This window comes from Monodon monoceros, unplaced genomic scaffold (genome assembly GCF_005190385.1).
Source record: "Monodon monoceros isolate NGI ecotype Baffin Bay Population unplaced genomic scaffold, NGI_Narwhal_1 Super_Scaffold_5, whole genome shotgun sequence".
In the NCBI taxonomy this organism is placed as follows: Eukaryota; Metazoa; Chordata; class Mammalia; order Artiodactyla; family Monodontidae; genus Monodon; species Monodon monoceros.
In genome coordinates this window covers 108,525,557-108,546,391 of record NW_021703782.1, presented here as the reverse complement: position 1 = coordinate 108,546,391, position 20,835 = coordinate 108,525,557, and the positions used below count along the sequence as shown (strand labels likewise).

General features: G+C 55.5%; 1 protein-coding gene across 6 annotated transcripts in view; it reads left to right on the top strand.

Annotated features, from left to right (window-relative positions):
• The window catches only part of RAPGEF1 (Rap guanine nucleotide exchange factor 1), a 119,898-nt gene that overhangs the window by 77,777 nt on the left and 21,286 nt on the right, over positions 1-20,835 (top strand). For all 6 annotated transcript variants that reach the window (XM_029201620.1, XM_029201615.1, XM_029201617.1 and 3 more), the window contains 2 exons: positions 1,113-1,315; positions 18,586-18,674. In XM_029201620.1, the coding sequence (XP_029057453.1) occupies positions 1,113-1,315; positions 18,586-18,674 (292 nt within the window). The remainder of the gene's footprint in view (positions 1-1,112; positions 1,316-18,585; positions 18,675-20,835) is intronic.

The window sequence follows — 20,835 nt, the reverse complement described above, 5'->3', positions numbered from 1 at the left end:
GGCACACCCAGGGTGGGGGTGGGGGGCTTCTGTGGGTTCCTGCCGACTCAGCATCAAGCCCGCTTCCTTACCCCGTTCACACAGCCCCATGCAACCTCCTGGGTCATCCCTCTCCCCTCACCAGCTGTGCTCTGCTCACTGGACCCTCGTCCTGGCTGTGGACCTCTGCCTGGCCGGGAAGACTCTTCCACCCATCCTCACCCTTATTCTAGAGAAGCGCCCCCATCGCCACCCCATTTCACTGTCCTCCATGGGACACGCATACTGCACCTCGGCCTGTTTTCTGTCTCCCTGGGGAGGGTGTGAGCGCCACGCAGGCAAAGGATTCACTTTGCTGGCCCCTGTGTAGTCCCAGCACCTGGGTCAGTGCCTAACACATAGTAGGTGCTCAGAAAAATCAGACGAATGAGAAAAGCCCAGCTAGCTCGTGACACACAGTGGGAAGGCCTCCGAAGGAAGGGAACGTGGGGCTGAGGAGGGGCTGCTGGGGCAGAGCCAGGGGTGAGAGGCCTCCATGGAAGTCAGGGAACCTGAGCCCGAGGCCCAAAGGAGGGAAAGAGTCGGGCCTGGCAGCGTAGCAGCAGGGTTGCGGGAAGAGCAGCTGGAACAGCGCTGTGGAAAGCCCCGAGCATGGTCCAGGAACTGAAAGAGCCAGAGGAGCGGGCAGCGTGCACTGGGCGCCCGCTGTGCCCTGAGCCCTGCGCACGGGCCACGACCACGGCCCTGGAGAGGCTGGAAAGCCCCGAGGGCTTCTCAGCACGGAGTGGAGTGCCCCCTACGCCTTTCTAAAAACAGACTCTATTCCCTAGAGCGGTTCTAGGTTCCCAGGGACGTTGAGCGGAAAGTACAGGGAGTTCCCATAGATCCTTGCCCTCCCTCCCCGCACACACGGCTCCCCACCACCACCCCCGCCCCCCGTCGCCACCTCCACCGTGACCCCCCGTGACACGCCATGGTCGCCGAGTCAGGGTTCACATCGCCTTGACACGGGTGTCCGCGTGGTAGTGTCGCACAGAGTGGGCTGTCCGGGCCCTCACCCTGGCCGCTGTGAGGGGGTAGGGTGGGGGTCTGTGCACAGCGGTCTCCAGCCCAGTGCCCCCCTGTGTCCGCAGTGCTGGCCTACATGCAGCTGCTCGAGGACTACTCGGAGCCACAGCCCTCCGTGTTCTACCGGACGCCGCAGAAGGAGCACATCTACCAGCAGAAGAACAGGCTCCTCATGGAGGTGTATGGCTTCAGCGACTCTTTCAGCGCCGGGGATGCCCCGCAAGAGCTCGCCCCGCCCCCCGCCCTGCCCCCCAAGCAGCGGCAGCTGGTAAGCGGCCCCTCCCGGGTGCCCCTCGCTGTTCCACCCCCAGCAGCCAGTCTCTCATCCTGACGGGTCTCTAGGAACTGGGATGGTCCTGGGGCAGGTTTCGGCACCTCTCCTTCCGAGCCAGGGCTCTGGGCCGTGCTCTCGTGCCCTCGCTGCGGCCTGTCTCCTGCTGCACCATCTCCCCACCCTGGGGGGTGGCACCTTTCTTTTCCAGAGCAGCCCCTGCAGCTGGGGCTGGCTTGTACTCAGAATGTTTGCTTTCTCTGTTGACGGTCCTTTTTCTCTCTTCTTTGGCTCCAATATAGACCTCCCAGAAAGGAGGGACTCAATCAGAGCACAGGGCACGGTCTGTGTAGGGCCATCTGTGGACTTGATTTACATAATGGGCCTCACTCTGCCCAGTGATTTAACACCCCGCCCTGGCCGGGGATGGCCCAGTGAGAACCAGCTCTATTGAAGCAGGATGGCTTTGCACAGAGCCGCTTTGTGTTTCAGGCATGGCGCACCGTTCCTCCTTCAAAAACCCCTCCTGTGTAAGGACTCCGTGTAGGTGGCACAGAGGCAGGCTGTCCAGCCGTGGGCAGGCTGTGAAGCTCTGGGACCAGACGAGGGGCACGGCGGGTGCGCCTCTCAACCCTTTTCTCTTTGCCACCAGTTTACTAACTGAGTGGGCTCTGGTCAGGGTGTGGAATCCAAATGTCCCATCCAGCCGTGTTCTCCAGGAAAGGAGACCCGACTTTATCAGAGCTGCGTGTGCTGTCTTGCTCTTACGCTGGTCAATTTGGTAGTGATTTAACCGGCGAGGGGCCCAGCGTGGCTGGCCAGGCCGCCTTTTATCCATTGCGAGAGGACGTGAGGTACTGCCCCGACTTTTCTGGGAGGCAGCTGCCGACCGGACGACAAAGGCCCCTGGGTGACTCCTCGAAACTGTCTGGGCCTCAGCAGTGCTGTGATTGGGCCTCGAGCATGCCTGGCCCCAGGCATCCCCGAGCCTTCCTACACTCAGCAGGCTCTGGGGCTGGCCCCGCAGAGCCACAGCCAGCCTCTTGGGGGACAGCCTGGTCTAGTAGAGGAAAGGCCAGGCTCGGGCTGGGAGTCGTGGGTCGCAGTTCTGCCACCAGCTAGCTGTGTTTCAGCAGTTGTGCTCAGGGTCTTAGTTTTTCACCTGTACTGGTCACCCCGCAGACACCTGAACATGCCCGAATATGAACAGAAATTGAAAATTGATTCTAGGATTTCAAGAAGAAATTGTCACCACAGAAATATAAATGCCTGCCCCCGGGACCTCTGACCTAAAATGTTTGGTTGGACAGCTGGGCCAGTTAGGTTGAAATGTGAAGTTTTCTCATCCCCTCCTGCCGGAGTGCACGCGTGCCTGTCGGCCGGCCTTGGGCATCTTCTCTGTATCGTGTAGCCCATAGGTGTCAGAGAACTGGGGAGAGATCCCTAAGGAGCGCACGCGAGTCCCAGCCCGCGTGAGAGAGCTGTCAGACGGCCTCACCTGTGGCAGGGCGGCGGTGAGGGCAGCTCTGGGGAGAGGCCTGCCGGGGGCCCGGGAGGTGGGCCTACACCCTGTTAAACAGCGCTCTGAGTGAGCACCGGGGCTTTCGTATGGTGTCGCACGATCCTCCCCACGGCCCCTGGCACCCCCATTTTAAGTAAACTGAGGCTGAGAGAGCTGGAGAGACTGACTCAAAGCCCACTGCCAGAAGTGGAAGATTTGGGAGCCATGCCCAGCTCTGACTGAAGCCCGGGCACACGTGTGCCATGCCCTGTGCCAGCTGCTTGGCATCCCTTCTCCAGGGCAGACGCAAGAAGTGTGACCCCATTTTTCCAGACAGAAGTGAGAGTGCTGGTTACACCTGCTGGCCCGCGTGCGCCGAGGGAGGCTGGTCCTAAGTGCTTTCCATGCATACCGCCCAGCACCGTGTTCCCCACATCCTACAGATGACAACCTGGGGCACAGAGAGCTTTGAGTAATGCCCAGGGCCAGGCAGGTCACGAATGGCGGGGCTCAGATTAAACCCAGGCAGCCTGGCTCCCCCTCTGCACTCTGCTGGAGCACAGCCACCCCACAGAGGGGGGTCTGGGACCCGAAATAAGCGGAAGAGCAGGGACTCACCCAGGTCTGCATGGCTCTTCCCACCTTACCGCCACTTCCAGCGGACCCAGAAGTGAAGAGGGCGCCCACTCACCCAGGTCACCTTTGGCAGGCGTCCTTAACCCCTGAGCTGGGCCGGGAAGCCATCCCTCTCCAGAATGTCCCAGCAGAGTCGGGTAGCAGCCTGTTTAGCCTTTACGTGTACATGCCTGACTGTCCTCTGCTTTCCCCCTCCTTCCCTGTCTTCTCTCTCCTTCCTCTGTCCAGCAGGCCTCCTATGCTGCTGCTTCCTTCTCCTCTGTCTCCTACTGTGTCCAGCAAACTAAAGTGGCCTTCACTCCCGAGGACGGCAGTGCCGCTCAGGGCATCAGTGTGTCCGTCTCTAACTCCTTTCTCAGCCGGCACGGCAACTTACCTGTGCCCTCGGTGAGTCGCTCCCTGCTGCTCGCTACTGGGAAACTGGTGAGCGAGATCTTTCCCTTGTCGCTCCTGCCTCCCGACGTGTGTGCTGCTGCCCATCGCCGGCTCTGTCTCTCCGCAGGCCCCTGCACTAGATGGGAAAGGGTATGCGTGGTTGGCTGGCTGTGGCCCAAAGGACTGTGTGAGCCGGTGGGATGGGGATCATTAGCGGCCGCACTTGGAATGTCATCACCCAGGCATAAACTGGCAGGGACGTCTTGGCCTTTTTATTCCATTCTCACACTGGGCCTTGGGTCAGCCCTGTAGTGTTCTGTGTTTAAAAAGGAATAGTCCTCACGTAGGAAGCAAAGCCCCGGAGAGCAGGTTATACCCAGCATGACGGAGTTTGAGTTTGAGAGCTGTATCAGTTAGCTTTTGCTAACTCTTGCTACGTAACGTACCACCCCAAAACTTTGTGGCTTAAAGCAACAGCAACTGTGTGTCATTGCCTAGGACACAGCTTCGAAGTGTGGCTGTGCTGACGCAATTAATCTGTTCCAGTGACACTCCGGATGTCAGGGGAAAGAACTTGGCAAGGGGGCACATTTGGGCTCCACTTAAAATCGGTTTATCCTCCCCAGGCCTCAATTTCTGTCCTTTGGGATTGTACTTTTCCTTGCCTCTTATAGTAGTTCATGAATGGGAGGATTAAGTAAACTCACAGGAGACTTCCAGGCACACAGTAAGCCTAGAAAGTTTATTACTATTGCACTTTCTCTTAGAGTTCTGGACTCTGGTCTTGGCTCTGCTCTGATTCTGTACAGGAGAGCTTGGGCAAGTGGCTTAACCTGCTTGCACTTCCCTTTCCCTCTATGAATGACAAGGTTGACCTGGTGACTTTTGGAGACCTCTCCAAGCTTGGGTTCCCAGTGTGGTCTCGTCCAGTTTCCGTATTTGGGAGCCATCCAGCGCCCGGTTTAAGCTGCACCTGCCCGTTGTGAGGCCCTTGGGGCGCAGTCCTCCCTTCAGTGTGCTAGGGCCTAGCTTTTTAGAGCCCGCACCAACCATACGTGCTGTAGAAAGGCTAAACACCACTCGCCCCACCCCCAGCCCTGCCCTGGTGCACAGACGCCCTCTGTTTCCTCAGCACGCACCTCTGGCAAGCTCCTTTCACAAATCTTGCTAAACTTGGCTTGTAGACAATCCCAGCTCTTGACAGTTTCCCCCCTCTGTGAACAGAAAGGAAGTGTGGGTTTTCCTAAGGGTGTCTACAATATCCCTTTTGAGTAGTTTGGGGTAGAAGACTGTCAATGCATTGGACTGTTTACTATGGAATTAAAGAAAATTTGAGGGCATTTTAATTAAGTTTGGGTGTGAGTACGTCGTGGCTATCAGCCCTGGCACGTAGGGGAGTCTTACGGCGTCCTGCAGCAGAAATGCTGTGTTGTCAACGGCAGCTCCACAAAGGAGCCTGAGGGGAGTGAGCTAAGAAAGGTGCTTTACTTCACTGAAAGGAAAGTCCCTCCAGGCCTCAAGAGCTGCTAGTAATGGCCTAAATGTATGCAACGCTTGACATTTGAAATGCTGAGACCCCGGAGAAATGATTTAGTGTAATACCAGCGTATTCTTCGTATATTCTCTGCTACGTTCTAAGATGAGCCCCAGACAGAAGGGCTTTGACATGCTCTCAGAGCAGCCCTTTATTCCCGAATGTCCCTGGGCCTGTGTCGTCAGTCCAGCATGGAATTCCCAAGGGTTGCCTCATAGGAATACAGCAGGTGCCAAATCTGAAGACACCTCACACAGTTCTTGGTCCAGTGACCTGTTACTTCTGCCATGTAACAGGAAGATTGAAAACCTTGCCAAGGGAATTGTAGAGCAGTACATCTGCATTGCTCAATGTAAAATGCAGTAGGTGCTGAAAAAGCATTCTTGTTCCCTCTTCCCAGGATCCCAGGATAAGTTTAATTCAATAAGCACGGAGCCTCTCCTAGTGCGGGTCAGGCAGCAAGAAGGATCCAGAGCGAGTAGGGTGGCCCCATCATCCTTGAGCAGCCCTTGCAATTGAGTAGGCAGAATAAGTTGGGCATAAAAGAGACTCCGGCCCGGGCAGAGTGTGAGTAACAGCGCGAGAGTCACAGATGGTCTGTGGAGCCGGGACAGTGCCAGGCGGCGCTTCGTGGGGAAGGGGCGCTTGAGTGGTGGTGTGAAGGACAGTTAGGATTTCAGGGAGATAAAGGTCAGGGAAGTCTAGTCCAAGTTGTTCCACACCGAGGGCCCTGCCTGAAGATGAGGCCGGGAAGGCCTGGCATACATTCTGGAAGGAAGATTGTCTCAAGTATAAGCACGCAGGACTGAGGTCCTGGGTGAGTGGGCTGGAGGATAGTGACAGTTCCAGCCCTTCCACGTGTCCTGCCCCTTACCCCAGACCAGCTGCTCCCCGAGCTGCCTTGTGGGTGCGGACCTCCGGGGCTCAGGCCGGTCTTGAGCTCTTTCCCCACTTGTGTGCCAGACGCGTTCCTGCTCCCGTTCCTGCCTGGCGCCCACCCTCCTCTTCGCGGTCTCCGGCTGGGTCTGCTTAGCCCCCCGTCCACAGACTCCCTGTCCTTCCCGCCACGCGCTGTGATCCTAGGAGACGCGTAGCCAGACTGACGTGTGGTGTCCAGGGTATTAAGACCAGTTTGATAGGAGAAGGCGTTCAGGGAAACGATGAGTGACCGTGAGACCAGAATGACGTGGAGAGCTAGGTGCAGCCTCCCCCGGGCTGGGAGGCCGACGCCCTCATTCCTGTTCTGATTGTGCTGGGCCTTGCAATGAGCCTGCCCCTTGGTGACACTGGTAAGGGTTTGAGTGGCGGGCCCTCCTAGAAACAGCTCTCAGACGTGGTGCTGGCGTCTGCTCCTGTCCCTGGATTCTCCTCCATCACTTGTACCCCCTGGGCTGCCTGCCCTGTTCTCACTGCGGCCCAGCCTGTGCTGGCTGCCCGCCTTCCACCTCCACCCGCTTCTCGTCCCTCCAGCACCAGCCCTTCCCCCCCTCACCCTGAAGTCCCACGTGCCGTTTCCTCACCATCTCCCTCCTCTGGCTTGCGTTTTCTGTCATTCTGAACCCTAGTGGTGCCAATCTTGAAAGTTTTGGGTCGGGTCCATATTCACCTTACCCTTGACCGAGGTGTTACTGAGAGTCTGTCAGTAACCGTTGGGGTTGCCAGTGCCCTCCAGGTATTGCAACGGCGACGTTAGAAAACTCCGCCGTCTCCTGAACTATTTTCTGGTACATCCTTTCTTTGCCAACTGATATTTACTATCACCAAGAGATCTGTCTGGATGCTAGGAATCTGTTGAAATACTTGCTTTACCATCTTGGCTTCCGAAATGATTCTGGAGAAGTAAAACTACTAGAAGACCCAGGTTTTAAGAAGAACTTCGGAAATACCCATAATAACTGTCATCTGTTTTTAAAAATCTTTCGGGTAACAAAGTCAAGGGTGTGTCATGTTGAGGACTTCAGTTTAAAGGGGGGAGATGTGTGGAGCCGCTGACAGTGACTCTCTGAGGGCTGGGCGCAGGCTCTCGTGCCGTAGCACGCGTGTCCTTTAGGGCCCAGCCGGGGGAGACTCGCTCTGTCCAGCCCCCTCCTCGACCTCCCGTCACAGGCATCCCGGAGACCGGGGCACTCTGACAGGTCTGGAGGCCAGACGGGGAAGGGGGAGGAGGCGGGAAAGAAGAGACGACAGAGCCGGGTGAGAAAGAGATTGTGGGCCGGAGTCACGAGTGGGCCGGCCGCTCAGCACGTCATAGCACACAGCGTGTGCCCTCCTGCTGGGAAAAATGTGTTCCTGCCTCCCGTGCCTGCCTCTTGTTTCTTCCTGCTGCCACCTTTCTCCTTATGGCTTCCTGCCCTGCTTAGAGAGAACTCAGTCTGAGAGAAGAGGGCGTGTCCGTGGGCAGCACTGGGGCCAGGGACGGGCAGGTGTGTCCCCGAGCTGACCTCTCCTGGGGGGCGTTGTTCCGTCGGCCTGCCCGACTCTGTGGGCTTTCCTGGAGAGCAGCCCCGGCGCCATCAGCATCGGGCAAGCCAGGGCCATGCTGCCGCCTGCCAGAGAGTCTCTGCGGGCGCCTCTGCGGATTGCTGCGGCCCAGGTAACCCGGGGGCCACTCAGGTGCCCGGAAGCCGTGGACTCTCAGGCTCTGCCCCATTTTGGGGGGCCTCACCACGGAGCGTAGTGGGCAGGTGCTGGTGTCTCCTCGCTAGACTCTGGGCCCCCTGGGATTAGGGATCCACCCCCGCCACACGCCTGCCTCGCGGGACGGGCCAAAGCCCTCGGCCCCCCGTCCTGGTGATTTCTGTGCGTGTTCCCCCCGTCCACTGAGTTGCCCAGGTGAGAACTGAGCTCATCGTGTCCCCCCAGCCCCACGTACGCGCCTCGTTTTCACGGGACACGTGCACACCCAGTCACCAAGCCCTGTGGCCCGTCCCGTTGCCCACCCCACGCTGGTCCTTCTCTCCACCCCATCACTGCCCCCGGTGTGGCCACCGTGGCCTCCTTTCCAGCCTTGCCGCCACAGCCGGCCGCCCTCCTTCCCCGCAAAGCAGCACAGGCAGACCGAAGTGTCACCCTGTCCCTGCAGGGCCAGGCCGCCCACCTGTCCCGGGCCCCGCCTTCCCTCCGCTTTCTCCTGCCCCCCTCCCACCCCACCCCCGGGCTTCTCTCCTCTGTCCCGGCCCTTTCCCACTCCCCCAATCCCTTCCCCACCAGGCTTTGTCCTTACTTGCTGCGTGGACCTGAGCATGCCACCCCAGCTCCGCTTCCTCCTCTGTCACTGGGGGCGTGAAGTTGTCGGGAGGATTAAAGGGAAAACACACATAAAGAGCATAATGTAGTTAGTGCAAGATGCACACCGGCATTCAGTAAAAAGGGAGGAATTATCACAGTGTTGCCGCATTGGGTGGTTTTTCTTTCTTCTGCAATGCTCAGGCTCTTTTTCTCTGCGAGTAGGGATTGGGCTTTTTATGTTCTTGGACCTTGTACCTGGGTCAGGGCCCAGCAGCAAGTCGCAGGTGCTCTGTGACGCTGACCTGACTGGGAGCAGTGACAGGGAGGCGTCCAGCTCTCCCCCACCCCACCATCCCGGCCGTCTTTCCCTGCCTCCAAGCATTTCATCAGAACAACCTGAGCGGACTCATAACAGGAGAGGCTCTCCGTTCCCACGAATCAGAGGCACTGATCCCAGGCTGTGGCCGAGAACTCTCTTTCTTCCTCTTTTTCCTTCTCTGCTGACCCAGGAGGCTCTGGCTGCTGGCTCTCTGGCCCGAGGGATTCACAGGCACTTCTTGTCGCTGGGCCCTTGAAATATGATTTGGCTTCTCCGGGAAGTTCACCCTGTGCTTTTCCACCCTTCCTCAACGACCCGGGGTGCTTGTGTGGCCATCGCTTCCCTGAAGTGTGACGCCCGAGTTCACTGCCCCTCTGAGCCTAGACACAGCTTTGAGGCAGGAGGCACAGGCAGCCAAGCACCCGCCAGGTTTCTGCTGCCCACAGGGGAGCGGTAGAAGCCCGGCTCTGTGCCGAGCCCCCACCCTGGAGGAGATGGTCACCGCCTGAGTCCAGGAGTGAGCCTAGCGCACCTGCCGTGGACAGCAAGGGCCGAGCGAGGAGGCGGGACTGGTTGTAGCCCAGAAGCAGGACTAGGGCTTGGGGATCCTTGCCCCAGGGGCTCGCAGCAGCAGCCACTCCACCCAGCTGTTTCTGCCCCTCCTTCTGAAGACTCCCTGACTCTCTGTTGTTGGCGCTCACGGCATTGTGGATGGTCAGCGCCCGCAGGCTGCTTCACACACAGGAACTTCCCTGCAACCCCTCACTGCACGTGTACATCTGACTCAGTCCGTGACAGTCAACTGGTCGGGTACCAAAAGGAGCCCCTGGTCCTCGTGAAGGTCCTGTGTGATGTGAACCCAAAGGGTGCTGTTCCTACACTGACAGTTGCCTTTACATTCATGTTTTCAAGCTGCTTGTTGACTTGTCAAAGGCCCTTCCTTCCTGCTCTGTGATGGAATGTTTACCCTTGTTCTGGAGATGGAGGCACCAGAATAGAGAAACTGAACCATTTGATCAGAGTTTTAAGTCAGAGCTAAGGTTAGAATCCAGATCCCCACCCTGTGAAATACAGTGTCAAGTTGACATTTATGAATTGCTTAATGGCCAGTAAGCATTGAGACCCGATGAGGCTGAGTAGAAAGAAAAGCCCGTGCACGGGCTGGACGTTGAGAGGCGTGCTTTTGTCCTTTGTGTTCTGACACACAGTGTAGCTACAGGCTCTAAATAGTGCTAAAGATAAGTATAAATTAGAGCCCTTGTCGTGCTGTTTAAATCCAAACTGAGTACAAAGTAGTTGAGTCAGATTTCTAGAACTAAGTTCAGACCATTTTGGAATCTCTACTAAATTTTCTTATGAAGAGTTGATGTTATTAAGGTTAATATTTAATGAATATGCAGAGCATCCTGAAACGTACTGGAGGTTCTCACAAGAATATACTTAGCCACAAAACCGTGGGCCAAAAGCGTAGTGCTTTCGAGGAAGATCTTGTGATTCAGCTTGCAAAAATACGGAACATGAGAAGAAACATAGTAAATTTCTACTTAACATCTGTCCTAAAATTCTCCTGAGCAAAACATTTTTGTTCTTTTACATCCTTTGTTATAAAATTACAGATTAGAATTTTGAAATGAGTTTAAAACATAGACTCCACCAAGAATTTTATTCAAAAAGAGAGAAGGTATTTTTTGAATCCAGCATGAAGCTGATGTTGCCTTTCTTGGGTGAGCTGAGCGCTGTCTCATTGTTCACATGATGGGACCAACAACAGTGTCTGTCCTCGCCTTGAGCAGAGAAGAAGCTTGTGGCATTGGCCTCAGAATCTGCCTGTTGGCTTCGAAAACTCATCTTTGGACATTATCTAACATGTAGTTGTTATAAATTAACAGAAGCGCATCAAAGAAGGACGTTCCCTCTGGACCTAGGATAGACCCGAAGGATGGCTTTCGTAAACATGTAATTAACTGGGACCAGGAAGGAGAGAGGAGACAAGCAGTCTTCCAGCCAGTTTGCCACATGGAGTGACAAGGACCGTTATCAAGAATCCTTCCTGGTGACCTAGGAGTGATCACGTCCCATCTAAGAACCAAATCTGATGTGGTTCTTTCCAGGAGATTCCTCCCCAGGAAATCATGGACGTGTGTGTTTTGCAGCGGCTAAAAGCTTTACTTCCTTCCAAGAGAAATAACTGACACCCATATCGTGTCAACACTCGCAGGCCCTGGTTGAAAGAAGCATCCTCAGAGCCCAGGACTGGCCCTGGGCTGTGGTTCCCACTGGCTCTCCATAGGGGAAGGAAGCCCACACCACCCCAGAAAAGCACCTTCCCTTGAATATGTTTTCTCACAAATGATGGATAAAAATTTAAGCCCCCGAACAAGCTGTCCAGTAGCTTACCTGTTTTGCTAAGTAGCGTCCAAAACCACTGAAGTCATAAGCCTTGTTTGAGCCAAGAGGATACAGTAATGACTGATCTCTGGAATTCTCTATACTTCCAAACACTTGCCCGCAACAATACGTCCATTCACTCCGATGAGCGCGTTTTCCCCATGACCGGTAGAGCTGAACGTTCTCCAGAGCTTGCAGCCCAAGTCACCGTGGGGTAGCTGTACCAGTCAAGGTCCTCTGGCCTGTGGCTCCAGCTCTCAGCTGCTGGCTCGCTGCCTGCCCCCTCTGGCTCCCCCAGCTTTCTGCTAATCAATGGAATTAAATGGAACGTCTGTCATATTGAGGAATCAGAATTTTTCATGTGAAGATCTGCTTTCCTGTTTTCTTGCCAACACAACACAGGGCCTGTCCCTAGCCGTTTTTCATGCCAGGATATGATGGAAAGGAAGTGACCCTGAAAACCGGTGCCTGGCCGGCTTCGGGTGGCTTTGCTTTTTAGCATGTGACTGGCCACACATCACATCAGCCTCCCTCATCCTTTACACCCAGAAGACTCTCTCCGCGGTTCTTTCAGGTGTATGTTTTCAAAAGAGTGGGGTGCTAGCTCCTGTGTCTCCCATGAGGGCAGATCTTTTCGCTGCGGCCCCGGCCGGTATATCAAGCCGTGGCTCACTGCCTTTTGCAGGCTGATCACCCCTCAGGAGGTCTCCGAGTGGAGTGAGCCGGCAGGATTCTGCAGCGCTGCGGGACCGCGCGCTTAGGGCCTGTCACGTGCCCAGGGCACTCCCTGAGTGTGAGATGGCTGCCCCAGCACCATCTCTGCTGAGCCGAGCCATGTGTTACTAGGTACGTGGCTTTCCCATGCAGCCCGTTTCTCCATCCCTGTAATAAGGATCGTAAAACCTTTAACACCTCACCCGACCAGCAGGAAGCATTCTGTACGAATAGCCGTCATCGTCGTCGTCGTCACCATCATCATCGTGAGATGGCTCTTGCCGGCGCTTTGATTGTGTGATCAGGGCTGGTCACCTCCTGACTGCTCTCCTCCCCAGCACCTTGCACCAGCACGCCTAGATCTTCTGCGGAGATCTGCCGTCTCCAGAGAGGCAGCCCTCATGTCATAACTCCTCCTCGGCCCAAACAGCCTTACTCTGGCTATAAATAAAAATCCCTGCCGCCGAGTGCAGCAGCAAAGCCGGGCACCAGCCAGACCCTAAGATAAGCTCCAGGCTGTGGTGCAGGGGTGTTTCTGCTCAGCGGCCAGCCCTGCTTTCTCCCTGCCAGTGTGAATAAATATGATCTTAAAGGGCCTGGAAACATTTCTCTGGGGAGTCGGTGGAGACCGGGCTTGTTGACCGTGGTATGGGAATGAGTGTGCAGGGCCGCCGGAGGGACCATGTCTCCCCGCCCACTGGAAGGTGATTTTCCGGCTTGGCTCCTGTCCCAGCAGGACTGCATAGCTTGAATACCAGAGCTGCCGCAGCCTTGTTGCAGAGGGCGGCCTGGACGCTTTGTCCGAGAGACGGGCATCTTCCTTCCCTTTTCCTTGGTGGCTGCCCGCTCCCCTGCAGTCCGCCTTGGTGGCCTCCCCAGCCTCCCGCTTCGGACCCGCACCTGCACAGCGAGGGAAGCTCGTCCAGTACTGTCCACACCCGCAGTCGATGCTCTGCTGAGTCAGGTGATACTCTAGGCACTTCAGGGAATAACATTAGAATCTATTCCTAAGTATTCCCTCATTCAGTAAATATGTATTGAGTTAATTAAGTGCCTTGGCTCTGTTTTTAGAGGAGTTCCTGAGGGTATTTTGGAGGGCAGGAGAGGCTAGCTGACATTGATGGCTCGTCACACAGCGGGACTTAATGGGGCGTCTCAGTAAATCCACACAGAGACCCGGTAAGAGAAGAACTGTTGTTTTCATCCCCATTTTAAAGAGGAAGTGACTGAGGCTCGAGAACTTACTTCACCTGCCCAAGGTCACCCAGGTAGAGAGAGAGCCCAGGACCCAAGCCCAGGTCTGTGTGACTTGAGAATGTGCCCTCTAGGCAATTCTTCCGCCTCCCAGAAAAGGCACCGCCCTGCGTGTGCGTGTAAGTGGGTGCTTGGTTACTGCAGGGCTCACTTAAGTGCTCAACACATTTACATGGGGCATGGACAAGAGGGGGCATCATTGAGGACGTGTCAGGACTCCAGAGTTGGCATTTGCCTTACTTCGTTCAGGCTGCTGTAGCAAAATACCAGAGACTGGATGGCTTATAATAAGTTTATTTCTCACAGTTCTGGAGGCTGGAAGTCCAAGATCAGGGTGCAGCATGGTTAGGTGAGGGCCCTCTTCCTGGTCACAGATTTTTCGTTGTCCTCACGTGGCAGAAGGGTGAGGCATCCCCCTGGAGCCTCTTTTCCGTGGCACAGATCCCATCATCCCTGGGGGTTAGGATTTCAACATAAGAATTTCGGGGGACGCAGACATCCCGACCATAGCAGCATTGACCATGAATCGTAAACTAGATGGAGTCACAGCCAAGGGAGAGGTATCTGTTAGCATATCTCATAGCAGCACCTGCGTGCTGGGAGTGAGCATCCCACAGGCCCGGGGACTGGACTCCTGCGTGAGACCTCAGCCACTGCCTGAAACAGGCTGGCCTCCCAGGACCGGGCTGTCCCATCCCTCCATCCCTTGGCTGGTGCATTTCACTCAAGGTCTTCTTTGCGCACCTTTCCAGCCAGTGAGAGAGCCTCACTGTGAGGGGAGCATCCTCCAGAGGTGAAACGGAGAGTCCCCAAAGCCAAACCCGTCACCCCTCTGCCATCCCCAGCAAGGCCAGGCCTGGATGGCTGCCCTGAGAGGCCAGGTGAAACATGGCACCTGCCGGGGGAGGGCACTGTGGATGCTCAGGCCCCACAGCCCTCAGTGGGGAGAGCAGCCGAGCCAGGGGTCCACCACCCCCAGCTTCTCTCAAAAGAAGGGATGTGGATGAATCGGAACTGGAAGGAATCCAAGCCTTTGGTGTTGGTACAGTACTTCCACTAATTCACCTGCCTGTGTCCAAGGGTCGGCCTTGAGTTTGTAAGTTAGATGGGGAATGAAATGTGTAAAGATGAGTCGGTTCCCAGGCAGTATCCTGGGTCTGACATAAACCAGCAGCCAGTGGGGCTCATGGGGTGAGAGGGCCTTGGCCTCACCAAGGAGGGGGGAGGAGCTCTAGACTGATCCGCACAGCCTAGGAGGGCAGGGCAGGCAGCAGGGGGACAGAGGGAGGCTGTGCCTGTCCCTTGAGTGGCAGCAGCTCTCGGTCCAGTTAACCTGTAAGCACGTAGCTTCGCAAAAACGCTTAAGGGTAGAGTGGCTTTGATCTCTGACTAGTTTAAAACTTCATTTCTTCTTCCTCCTTCTTGGCCGTGGGTTTCAGAACTCCTGAATTTTGTACCAAAATGCAAAGGACATTTGAGTGAGCAGTGTGCATGTTTGTGCTGGGTGGGCTGTTGTCAGGTTCCAGCACCTGTGGTGGGAGGTGAGCCTGGCAGGGACTTCAGATTCAGGCCCTACCTCAGTCTGCTCCACGTTTGGCAGGTGTCGGCAGACCCTTTGCAGGACGTGATGACACTATGGGATTCTTGTCCCAAAGCTCGTCCATCTGTCCTGCCGAGTGCGCTCACGGGCCCTAAGGAGCTGTGGGCATCTGCTGTCGTGCCCCAGCCTGACCTCGGGCTTTTCTCTCACGATGAGAATCTTGAAGAGTGTAGCCTGGCGGTTCTAAGGTAGCGTCAGAGGCATTGCACTTCATTTGTTAAAAAAGAAAGAAAGAAGTTTAGGCAGAAAGGGAAATGAATTCAGAAATTTTTAGCATTTTGGTAGCACAGTTCTTTCAACCATTTTTTAAGGCTTATGCCCTTCCCTTCCAAAAGGATTTGAAGTGATTACAACATTTAAAAGGCTGCAGTGTTTGACTTCCAAGGAATAAAACCAGAGAGATTCAACCAAAAAACTCAAAATAAGTAAACATGACCAGGTGTCTGACTGCACGCACTGCATTTAGCCACCAGGTTCCTGGAAGGACAAGAGGCATAGATGGGGTTGCGAGGGTTTCATTTTCTGACAAAGAGGACGGGACCCCCATACGGTGGGGGGTGGCTTGCTCTCCTTTGGGGGTACCCGCATCCTGCCCCTGAGGACAGGGTAGACACTGCCCCTTAGACACTGAGGACAGCACTGGTCAGTCTTCAGGCCCTTCTCAAGGGACCCGTGCCAGGGTGGGGGGACCTCAGGCCAGAGGAGCACGGGGGTGGTTTGGCCTGAGTGGTGGTCCTGGTTAGAATGACTGTGAACGGCCTGTCACGGCTCAGCTGAGTTAATCTAATTACTTTTTCTTTTGTCTGTTTTCTTCTTCCCATCCTCTCGTGTTCGTGTCTGTGTTCCACTCTGACTCTGTAGTATAAATCTGTGTTTAGGTCCTACTCCCAGGATTTCGTGCCTCACAGCCAAGCTTCCATCCAGCCTTTCCTCCCGTCTACCTCCTCTTCCTCTCCACATTTCCCACCTGTCCACCAGTCTCAGAGCTCTGACTTAGCGGTGCCAACCGTAGCCAGTCCGCCTCCCAGCACCTTGGACGGGCCTCTTTCATCTTCTCAGGAGAGCAGCTTTCATGGGAACACTGTCTGCCTTCCTTCCGCAACCTCTTTCACTGACTCGCCCCAGACGCCTTCGGTGAGAACTCAACACACACACGCCTCCCCGTGGGGCTGCGCCTTCTGAGAAAGCCTCCGCCCTCACAAGCGGTCAAGTCTGTTGCTGGCGTGGGCCCAGTCGCGGCGTGGCTGGACTGAGGGGTGCACAGGTCACCAGGTGAAATCGTAGCCCATCTGTTTCCTTCTCTGCAAAGTTCCCATCAAGCTAGGGATCTCATTTTCCACAAATGGGTTAGTGACCATTTAGAGACAACAGATTGTCATAAGCATAAGATAGCAAATGCTACTGGTTTTCTGTGTGATTGGTTGTTTCTAGAGAAAGGTGCAGAGATCTCTGACAGCTCAGAAGGCAGTTGCGTGTTTAGTTGCCGAGGTGCTGAGGGTGGAGGGCCTCTTTGCTGTGCTGCGAGATGGGCCGCAGCGCTTCATCCGGGCACCGGGAAGTGCTGCCGTGCGCGTGGGCGAGGACACGACAGGCAGAGGGGCAGAGCAAGTGCAGGCACGTGCAGCCAGCTGCAGCGTGGAGCTGTCTTGACGTGTTGCCTCCCTCTCTCCATGTTCGGCCCCAGCACGGCAGAGTGGGGAGGTGTATGCCTCCACCAGGACAGCCTGAGCGGCCCTTGACGCCTTTGGGGAAGCTCCAGCAGGAAACGTGGGTCCCCTCTGACAGAAGCAGGAGGTGGCAGAAGCAGCTTTGTTCCCTGACCCTGGGAAGGCATCCCCGGAGAACGGAGGGCACGCCGCCGCCGCCATCCTCTCCTCCGGTCAGGGCCAGCCCCGTGGCGGGGGGCCGTCACATGTGCGTTCCCTCTCGTCCTGTCTCCCCCAGAGCGAACGCGCCAGTGAGGGTGAATCCGTCAGTCTGTATGCCTCTGGCCAGAGCAGCGAGGAGTAAGTAACCGCGGGCTGCCTTGTGCCCGTGGCCTAGCCTGGCAGGGGTCGGGCCCTGCTTCTGTCTGGCTGAGCCTCCCGGTCACCAGCAGCCATCCTGCGTGAGACCTCAGCCACTGCCCGAGCCAGGGGCCAGCTCGGCTCCGCGGGGAGAGGACAGGGCTTCCAGTGGAGCCTCCTTTGCTTTCGCTTCCGCGGTGTACTGCTCCTCCAGCCTGGCCGGTGGGCCGTCTGGGGATCACGGGAGCAGCCTGGCCTTGGCCCTGGCCACGTGTCCGGTTGCTCTCAGGGATTTCTTTCTACCCCATCTTCTGGTGTTGGGGCCTGTCTTCTGTCCCTTCCCCAGAGGCAGGGACTCTCTCCCACACTGAGCCTTCCAAGCCGACATCCCCCTCCCACCCAGCAAGCTCCAGGCCTACAGTCCCTGCTTCAAGGAACCTGGTCAGTCCGCCAGGCCTCCCTCCTGTCGTGGTTGCCCTTGTTTTACTGCCCTCCCAGCGCCAGACGGTCAAGGTACAGTGGTTCTGTGAAGCAGTCAGCTTTCCAGGGTTTGCTGCGGCAACACCTGAGCAACTGCAAAACGTTCGAAACGAACCCTCCCACCGTCCCTGGAGGGGGCGCCGTGAGGACTCCGTCCTTCTCAGGGGCCAGCTCAAGGGGCCCAGTCCATTAAAAGCATGCTCACTCTCGTTAGGATGGCCCCCTAAGGGGGCCCCCAGAGCACCTAGGTATCCACGTGAGGCAAGCCCCACTTCAGGTATTAGCATGTTGTAGAACACTGTGGAATTTTCACTCCAGTGGGTTCAGCGCCCTCCTTGGGAGGTAAGCTGTTTGTCGCCTGGTGTTCCCACCTCACCTGTCCCCTCTGGTGACCTCCCCCACCATCATCCGATTCAGCCTCTGCACACGGAGTCCATTCCAGGCTGGCCTTCCCGCGCTCTCCCTCCACCTGGGACCCCGTGCGCTGCCGCCGAGTCCTCTGTGAGGGCGCGCCGCTTCTTCATACTCCCCCCACCCCACCCCGTGCTCTGTTGTGGCCTCGGTGGCAGACCAGGGATGCCGGGGGGCCGTGTCGTCATTGAGTGGGTGGGCCCAGGTTCCTAGGAAGAAGCAAGGCTGCTGGAGGACGGAGGGGTTGCCTTTGTGCACTCAAGCAGCTAGGCCCTTGGGAAGCATAGCTGTGGTGCTGAGGGCGAGCTGTGACTGGGAAGCTGGCGGAGGCCTGCTGCACACCTGCAGGGCATAGCGGGCAGGGCCACAGTCTTCCAGCTCAGGGGGTCTGGGGCCGGGCCCTTCACTTCCCACAGCCTCTTTTTCTTTGTGTGACCGGGTATGGTGATGTCGGCCAGCAGGTAGGGTGTTGGTCAGGGCCAGGTGAGGAAAGGCACGCGCAGCGCCTCGCGGAGCTTGGCTGAGTGGTAGCTCCTGTGACGGTCCTTTCTTCCAGCAGGTGGTCGGGATGGCTTCCTCTAGGTCGGCAGCTGACAAAGGTTATAAGTAGTGGTGCTTTTCACTCCCCCCAGAGGAAAGATGCTAGTCTGAAGAGGGCCGGTGCTTCCTTTGTAATGGACCGCGGTCACGGTTGACGTGTTTACATCTCAAGTTCCTTAGGAACTTGCACTCAAAAGCCACTTGCAGGCAGGAATGCTGGGAAGCAGAGCAGCCCAGCGGGGGGCACCTGTCACACACCCAGCACTGCCTTCTCTTTTCAGGAATCACCAACTTCGAAGGACGGACATCCCAGAGATGCCTCGTCGGCCGGCAGTGCACCTGGGAAGGAAAGCAGGGACGGCGGGGACAGGTAGGAAGTTACCCACGTGGAGCCGGGTGCCCTGAAAGCATCACGTCTCCTGCGGCAAGCACGCCAGGCCTGCTGGGGCTTTATGTTTACACTTGTGCTGAGCCAGATGTGTTTTTTACAAAGTGAAGGTTTGTAGCAACCCTGCATCAAGCAAGTCCGTAGGCGTCACCTTTCCAACAGCGTTTGTTCACTTCATGTATCTGGTAATTCTCCCAGGATTTCAAATTTTTTCATTATTATTATATTTGTTATGACGATCGGTGATCTTTGAGGTTATGATTGTAATTGTTTGGGGGCACCACAAACCATGCCCGTATAAGATGGCAAACAATTGATAAACATTGTGTGTGTTCTGACTGCTCTACCAAATGGCTGTTCCCCCATCTCCCTCCCTCTCAGGCCTCCCTGTTCCCTGAGTATTGAAGTTAGGCTAGTTAATAACCGCACAATGGCCCCTAAGTGTTCAAGCGAAAGGAAGAGTCACACATCTCTCACATTTGTTTTTTGTCTGTGTTGGGTCTTCGTTACTGTGCGCGGGCTTTCTCTAGTTGTGGCGAGCGGAGACTACTCTTCGTTGCGGTGTGCAGGCTTCTCATTGCGGTGGCATTTCGTTGTGGAGCGTGGGCTCTAGGCACGCAGGCTTCAGTAGTTGCAGCACGTGGGCTCTAGAGCGCAGGCTCAGTAGTTGTGGTGCACGGGCTTAGTTGCTCAGCAGCATGTGGGATTTTCCCGGACCAGGGCTCGAACCTGTGTCCCCTGCATTGGCAGGCGGGTTCTCAACCACTGCGCCACCAGGGAAAGTCCCTCTCACTTTAAATCAAAAGCTAGAAATGAAGCTTACTGAGGAGGGCATGTTGAAAGCCAGGAGAGGCCTAAAGCTAGGCCTCTTGTACCAGCCAAACAAGTTGGTTAGCCAAGGTGTGAAGGCAAAGGAAAAGTTCTTGAAAATTAAAAGTGCTGCTCCAGTGATCACACAAATGATAAGAAAGCAAAACAGCCTTATTGCTGGTATGGAGAAAGTTCAAGTGGCCTGGATAGAAGATCAGAGCAGCCCAACGTTCCCTTAAGCCAAAGCCTCATCCAGGGCAAGGTCCTAACGCTCTTCAATTCTGTGAAGGCTGAGAGAGGCGAGGAAGCTGCAGAAGAAAAGTCTGAAGCTGACAGACGTTGGCTGAAGAGGTTTAAGGAGAGAAGCCGTCTCGTAACGTCGAAGTGCCAGGTGAAGCAGCAAGTGCTGATGGAGAAGCTGCAGCAAGTTATCCGGAAGATTTAGCTGAGATCGTTCATGAAGGTGCCACACTACACAACAGATATTCAATGTAGACAAAACAGACTCTACAGGCAAAAGACACCATCCGGGACTTTCATAGTCAGAGAGGAGAAGTCAATGCCTGGCTTCAAAGGACAGGCTGACTCTCTCGTTAGGGGCTAATGCAGCTGGCGACTGTAAGTTGAAGTCAGTGCTCATTTACCATTCCCAGAATCCCAGGGCCCATAAGAATAATGCTATATCTACTCTGCCTGTGCTCTGTAAATGGAACAACAAAGCCTGGATGACAGCACATCTGTTTACAACATGGCTTACTGAATACTTCAAGCCCACTGTTGAGACCTACTGCTCAGAAAAAAAGATTCCTTTAAAAATAGTACTGCTCATGGTTAATGAACCTGGTCACCCAAGAGCTCTGATGGAGATGATATACAATGAGATCAGTGTTGTTTCCTTGCCTGATAACACAGCATCCGTTCTGCAGCCCCTGGATCAAGGAGGAATTTCAACTCTCAAGTCTTATTACTTAAAAAATACATTTTGTAAGGCTATCACTACCATAATTGGTGATTCCTCTCATGGATCTGGCAAAGTAAATTGAATCCCTTCCGGAAAGGACTCACCATTCTATATGCCATTAAGAACATTCATGATTCACGGGAAGAGATCAAAATATCAACGTTAACGAGAGTTTGGAAGAAGTTGATTCCAACCTTCCTGGATGACTTTGAGGGGTTCAAGACTTTAGTGGAAAAAGTCACTGCAGATGTGGTAGAAATAGCAAGAGAACTAGAATGAGAAGTGGAGCCCGAAGATGTGACTGAATTGCTGCAAGCTCATGATAAAACTGTAACAGAGGAGGAGTTGCTTCTTACCGATGAGCAAAGGAAG